This window comes from Suricata suricatta, chromosome 17 (assembly GCF_006229205.1).
Source record: "Suricata suricatta isolate VVHF042 chromosome 17, meerkat_22Aug2017_6uvM2_HiC, whole genome shotgun sequence".
Lineage (NCBI taxonomy): Eukaryota > Metazoa > Chordata > Mammalia > Carnivora > Herpestidae > Suricata > Suricata suricatta.
In genome coordinates, this window is record NC_043716.1 from 4284018 (window position 1) to 4290622 (window position 6605).

At 42.2% G+C, this 6605-nt stretch overlaps 1 protein-coding gene across 1 annotated transcript in view; it reads right to left on the reverse strand.

Moving 5' to 3' along the window:
• Window positions 1-6605, reverse strand: part of LOC115282690 (myosin-1) — a 23679-nt gene that overhangs the window by 11762 nt on the left and 5312 nt on the right. Inside the window, exons 5-14 of the mRNA XM_029928832.1 lie at window positions 6435-6584; window positions 6149-6319; window positions 5092-5401; window positions 4923-4993; window positions 3682-3769; window positions 3482-3599; window positions 3044-3167; window positions 2819-2955; window positions 2399-2654; window positions 92-334 (exon numbers count right to left, since the gene is read on the reverse strand). Coding sequence (XP_029784692.1) covers window positions 92-334; window positions 2399-2654; window positions 2819-2955; window positions 3044-3167; window positions 3482-3599; window positions 3682-3769; window positions 4923-4993; window positions 5092-5401; window positions 6149-6319; window positions 6435-6584 — 1668 coding nt within the window. The remainder of the gene's footprint in view (window positions 1-91; window positions 335-2398; window positions 2655-2818; window positions 2956-3043; window positions 3168-3481; window positions 3600-3681; window positions 3770-4922; window positions 4994-5091; window positions 5402-6148; window positions 6320-6434; window positions 6585-6605) is intronic.

Below are 6605 nucleotides of genomic sequence, written 5' to 3' on the forward strand. Positions count from 1 at the left end.
CTTGAAAAATTAAAGAAGAAAATGATACCTGCTCTAAAGCAGTTTACTAGCCTGACAACCTCGATGCTGTAGGACAGAATGTGGTTCATACCTTGTTCTCTGTGGCATGCTTCTCCTTTTCAACCTTGGCCAGGGTCAGCTCAAGGTCGTCAATGTCCTTCTTGAGCTCTGAACACTCGTCCTCCAGTTTCCTCTTCTTAGCCGTCAGCTCGGCATTGATCTCCTCCTCATCCTCCGCTCTCTCTGTCACCTCCTTGATCTTGGCCTCCAGCTGGATTTTGGTTTTGATAAGCTGGTCACACCTTTCCTCTGCATCAGCCAGGCTGTCTGCTTCCTGAGAAGGGATAATAAGCATTTTCAGATTTTATTAATATTTCAAAACCATACAAGTAAATTGTTTTTTAAATGCATAGGTTAATTTTTATAAGCTTTCCATCATCTAGGAAATATTTATTGGGTACTTATTATGCTACTGCAGGGGTTTTTCTTTTAGTTTAAGGAATTTAAGTCATTGTTCCTGGTGAAATTCTGATACAGTTCACTTCCTAATTATGCATTTCAGGACACATTATGCCAAAATACAGCACCTTGGCATATTGTGTGCGATAAACTGAAGGAGTTTGAGAAAATGGCAGATGCGGGAAACCCGCTCTGACCTCCTCCCCTCACCCTTCTTCCCTAAAACAGGTCATGAAAAGTACCCTTCCTGTACTAGTGGGAAAGAAGACATCTTGTCACCAGAGATGGGAGTTGGGGGCCAAGAAGGCTGCATAAACAAACCTTATTAAACTAACCCTTATCTTTTTAGTTACTTTTTCACCATTTATTACCCTCAACTCAAACCCCTTTGTCTTGTCAATTCTTTACAAATTTATTGTCTGTCCAAAAGATACACATACTTCCTACTCTGTTTACTTCTTTGGGTCTTCAGTCTCTTGTGAAGACTCCCATGCACATGTCAAAATTCAATAAATGTACATGCTTTTCTCCTGTTAGTTGATATTCGTCAGTTTAATTTTCAGACTCTGCCAAGGATTTTCCGAGGGACCAGGAAAATGTCTTACTCCCCTAATGATTACCTATATTTAATGTTTGATATATAATTTTAGATCAATCTTCTTTCTTTCCTTCGTATTTATTTCCAGAAAAGTTTAGTGTGTACAAAACAAAGAAAATGGTCAGGTATCCAGCCGGTTGCTATGAGGGAGGGGTAATATCAGGAAAGTGATTTAAAGGGAAGATGTCCTACAGTGACAGAGTGGCTGGGAATCACAGGAAACCCATGCAAGAATTAAGAGGAACTGAAAATGTTTGGAGGTGGTGCTTGAAGAACTAGCGGGCGGGTTTCTCCTGAGTTAGAATAGAGAATTTGTGGGAGGAGGGACCATGCCTCTTGCTTTGCTTCAAGTTGTATCCCTGGTGCCTGGAACGTCATTCCGTATTTATTCAATGTGGAGACTTGACAGAATGATGTAGGAAAGAGGTCATACTATTCTCAGAAGAGAGGAGTGTGCTTGGAAACCGAGGGATACCTGCAGTTAGCCCCCTGGTTCTCGAAGGTGTGGTGAGCCTCTTCTCATTTTGGAAAAACTGTTCTCCAGAACTACAGGAAAAGTCACACTGCCAACTCAGGTAGGTACAGACAGTGTGTCTTTCTCTAAATTCTAGTGAAAGGTCCCAAACCTGTACATTCAACCGGACTGACATAGATGTGCTTCTGGCTCAGAGGACTGTAGGACAATTCTCAGTACTCTAGTGGTCGGTCTCGGGAGCAAACTGAATGCCTCTGGTCATTTGTGTCACCAAGATGGGTTAGGCAGTGGTATTTGATCAAATATTTCTTCCCAGTCTTCTGGGTGTTTATTGGAACATCAAACAAGAATGTCAACCCTGTTTCTCATGCTTTACATAAAACTGACACTGTCTATAGAAACTGTTGCCATTATCTTTGTCATGATCCTATTCTTTCAGGTACTAGAGAGTTTCTAAAGATAGAGCTGTCAGGGAAGTTGGCAGAATATTGGTTTCAAGTTGATGCATTTTCATCACGATGTCTCCTCCCTCTTCACTGTGAATATTGTTCTTTTCACTGGTCTAATTTGCTGTTCTCAGTAGGGAGAATCTTAGGGAGCAAAGATCACCTCACTTTTTGCCCACATTGTGCTAGGAAAAGCACTACGGGGAAAGGGAAAATGCTTTTGTTTTTTCCTTTTCAACAGCAAGGAATCCTACTGCAGTGCTTTGTAGTAATGTTGTGTATGGATTATGTAGAACTTCTCTGGAGTTGTGAATTAGGAAAGATTGATAGTGAGGTGGAATTTAGACCTTTCTCTAGCAATCACTGAACTGAAATGTTAGCATCTGGTTGGGTGCTAAAGAAAAGGGTTCTGATACTCACAGCTTGCACCTGGAGTTGCAGGTCATTTTTCTCTTGCATTAGAGCAACCATTTTCTCTTCCAACTCTTTTCTTTTGGCCTCAGCCTTTGCAAGGCTTTCTTTGGTCTTCTCAAATTCTTCCTTCATGTTGGCCATCTCCTTCTCGGTTTCGGCACTCTTGAGGAGGGGCTTGATCTTGAAATACAGCTTCATCCAGGGCCAGTGTTTGACATTCATGAAAGCACGGACATTGTACTGGATGCAGAAGATGGACTCTCTGTGGTAGGAGCAGAAATGTTCCAAGTCAGGTTCTCACAGGAAACAGAGTGAAAAAGCCTTGGCTGCTGGGGCTCAGTAAAATATCTCTGTTAATACCTTCTCTCCAGCGCACTGGGTGTTGTATGGAAACCAATTTGACAATAAACTATTTTTAAAAAATACCTTCTCTCCACCATCTTCTGGTACTCCACTCTGGCCAGGAACCCTCTGCACCTGGCCTGGGTTCGGGTAATCAGCTGGGCCAGCTTCTCATCTCGCATCTCCTCTAGGAGCCCCAAAAGACCAGCTTTGAAAAAGACCTGTGTGTGGGAGAATTTGCAGATCAGAAACTGTACATAAACTTCAAATGGACGTGAGTAGCATCAGGTAGGCTTTAGAGACCATTACCTTGGTGTGACCAAATTTATACTGGGTGTGGTCAACATCGATGGACCCAAGGAGCTTCTCAGAAGCCTTCTTGCTGTCAATGAACTGCCCTTCAGGGATTGCACTTGCATTTAGTACCTTGTATCTGTTTAGGCCAAACAAATAAATGATATAGCTATTGTCACCAGTAAGAAATCTTGCCTTACTGCAGGCATGACATAGCTTTTGGCTGGTCTAACAAACATAAACAAGAAATCATATCTATGTCTTTATTCTCTGCATATTCAAAGGGTGTCAAACTTTTGGTAATATCAGTATACCAGGTGATCAATACAGAGTCTGTTCAATGTGTTTCTCTTCTCCTCAATTATAATAGAATGTATAAAAGATTTTTTTCATTGAAAAAGTTAAAATAAATTAAAGAACCTCTTAAAATAATTTGCAGTTAGAAAGTCTGACCTCTGTTTGAAGTCTGCATAAAGGATTCTGCTGGGGAATCCCTTCCTACAGATGCGGATGCCTTCCAGCACACCGTTACACCTCAGCTGGTGCAGGACAAGTTCATGCTCCATGGCCCCTAAAAGGAAGAATGCACATGCCTTATTTCATGGTCTAAAGCAAACACATTGGTACTTGCCTGGATGTCAGAAGTCTCTTACCTGGAGTTTTGGTCTCATTGGGGATGATGCATCGCACAAAGTGGGGGTGAGTGCTCCTCAGGTTGGTCATCAGCTTATTCAGATTCTCCTATGGAATTTATGAATATTAGTTTAGAACTGCGCTCTTTTCATACATTCATATATAAAGATGTAATCACTGTGACAACCATGACATTGCTTCAAGTCTGATGAATAGTATCCAGATTTGAATTTGTAAAGAGTTCTTTCTGGAATTTCCACATTCCCCAAATGTCCTTCCCTTTACTGTTTTTGTGCATTATAAACATATTTGTCTATGAGTTGTTGAAGTGGTTGTTCACTGCTGTTGAATTTCTGAACATGTGTTGTAGATTTAATATGATATTCTAAACATAGAGAAATACTCCACCCGTCTAGAGGTGTTTCATCTAGATATGTGATCTGGCTTTACAAGTAATTCAGTGTCTTCTTCCAAATCTGTCATTTTTTGTGTCATTTTTTAAAATTTACCCTACTTTCAATTGTATCTGCTTCTCTATTGCATTACTATTCCTTATCCTAATTACAGATCTGTGTCCTCCTGCTCATTCCACAGAAAGTGGCCTTTTAGTGCCTCATTTTGGGAATTGGCAGAAAAACAATAGCCATGTTACCAAGTGTGAGAAGTTTTACAACTTGTGGAAATCCTGGTGTTTCTTTTCCCAGAATAAAGGAAGCTTCCATTGTTACAGATGGGATTGTCCAAAGAAAAGTAAATTTTCCTTCAAGAGCTATTTCTTATCACATCTCTTTCTTTATTTCCTTTGTTTAGAATCAGCCTCCAATTCCCAACACTGTTCCTCTGTCTTTGGCTTTCAAAATCCACTCTATTACAGTTCTGTTCCAATATATACCTAGGCATGTGCATCATTTGGAAGCTTCCGCATTTTCCAGCAAATCTTGTGTTTTGCTTAGTCCTATCTCAATAGGACCTTCTAAATGTCAAATGACTTTATTTCCCAGCGTTCAGATTTAATTTTGCCATCTGATACTGACTTTTGCAATTCACTCTCCTCTCTCCTGCACCTTATCTCCTGTACACTGAGGTGTCTCCTCCAAACTACCCCAGACCCTCTGAGACTCCATTCTACCACCACCAACTGACCTAAGTCTTTGAGTCACATTCAGTTCTGGAATTCTTGCAAGATTACTTTCCTTGCCCCATAGATATAATAAAATTGAAGTTCTTGAAACAACCAAGACAGAGAAAATGAAGTTTGTACCCTGAAGAGAGCAGACACAGTCTGGAAAGAAGAACCCTTCTTCTTGCCACCTTTCTTCCCACCGCCAGCCTCTAAGGGGGGCAGAGAGAGCAAAGGCAAATCATAAGACAGGCTTTCTCGGTGTATGTTTTATACATTAAATATTAAGATGACTTGTGTTGGACGTTACCGGCTTCAGCAGCTGCCCCCCCAGTAAAGAGGTAAGCCAGAGTCTTCATTGCGGACTTCTGGTACAGCCCGACCACGGTCTCGTTCAGCGGGTCCTTGTTCTTGTCCAGCCAGCCAGCAATGTTGTAGTCCACGGTGCCAGCATAGTGGATCAGTGAGAAGTGGGCCTCTACCTTGCCTTTGGCAGGCTTGGGCTTCTGGAAGTTGGCAGACTTTCCAAGATGCTGTTCATACAGCTTGTTCTTGAAGGAGGTGTCCGTGGCCTTGGGGAACATGCACTCCTCCTCCAGGATGGAGAAGATGCCCATGGGCTGAGAGTAGGAAGAGAAACAAATACCATCATGACATCATGATCCTATTTGAGTAAATTCATCTTGCAATTTCTTACAATTAATAAAAACTTATTCCTGGGCCAGAAATTGTTAAGTTGGCAAATATGTATCAAGTGCCTATAGAGATCCAGATGCCATGCTGGGCTCTGGGATGCGATGGTGAGGGAGACGATCGATGGGCATGCTCTTGTAGAGTTTGTGTCTTACCCGAAGGCTTTAGAGCCATATTTCTCCCAGTGTGACCTGCAAACTGGTTGCATCAGAATCACTTGATGAAAGTGCAGCTTCCAGGGCCCCATCCACACTTACCAAAAAGTTTCCCCAAGGGTAAGATTAGGGAAATGTGAAATTTTATTAAGTACTTGTGGTGAGTCTTAAACTGAACTTGGAGAGCCTCTGCTTTCAAGTACTGGAAATTGGCATTTCACTTACCAGTAATCATGAAACTAAGGATGACAAAGTGATAGTAAGTACAAAATACTCTAACTAGTGCTCTTTTACAAGGAAATATGGCTTTAAATATATGGCCCAGCATTGCAAAATATTAGGAAATGTAGAGTTCTGGATGCTAAAGAAAATATTCTCTCTCCTTTTACCAGGTTATCTATCTCAGAGTTAACAAAAAAAGGAGTTTTCCTAATTTTGTTTACCAGTAGAAATCTCTTAAGATTTTCACTTAAATACTATTCAGCAGTATACTCTGTGACCTGAAAAAGACAAGCAAACCTTCTCGATGAGCTCGATGCAGGCAGCCAGGTCCATCCCGAAGTCGATGAACTCCCACTCGATGCCCTCCTTCTTGTACTCCTCCTGCTCCAGCACGAACATGTGGTGGTTGAAGAACTGCTGCAGCTTCTCGTTGGTGAAGTTGATGCACAGCTGCTCCAGGCTGTTGAACTAGGGGGATGCGAACACCAAAGAGGTCGAGTGAGTTTGGAAAACCCAGTGTGGATTCCGCAGAGCAGGCACGAGTGCAAGGGCCTAAACGAGGCTGTTGATTCCAGCGACTCACGTCAAAGATCTCGAAGCCGGCGATGTCCAGCACCCCGATGAAGTACTGCCTGGGCTGCTTGGTGTCCAGCTGCTGGTTGATGCGGGTGACCATCCACAGGAACATCTTCTCGTAGACGGCCTTGGCCAGAGCGCCCACCGCGTTGTACACCTTCATAGACAGAGTGGTGAT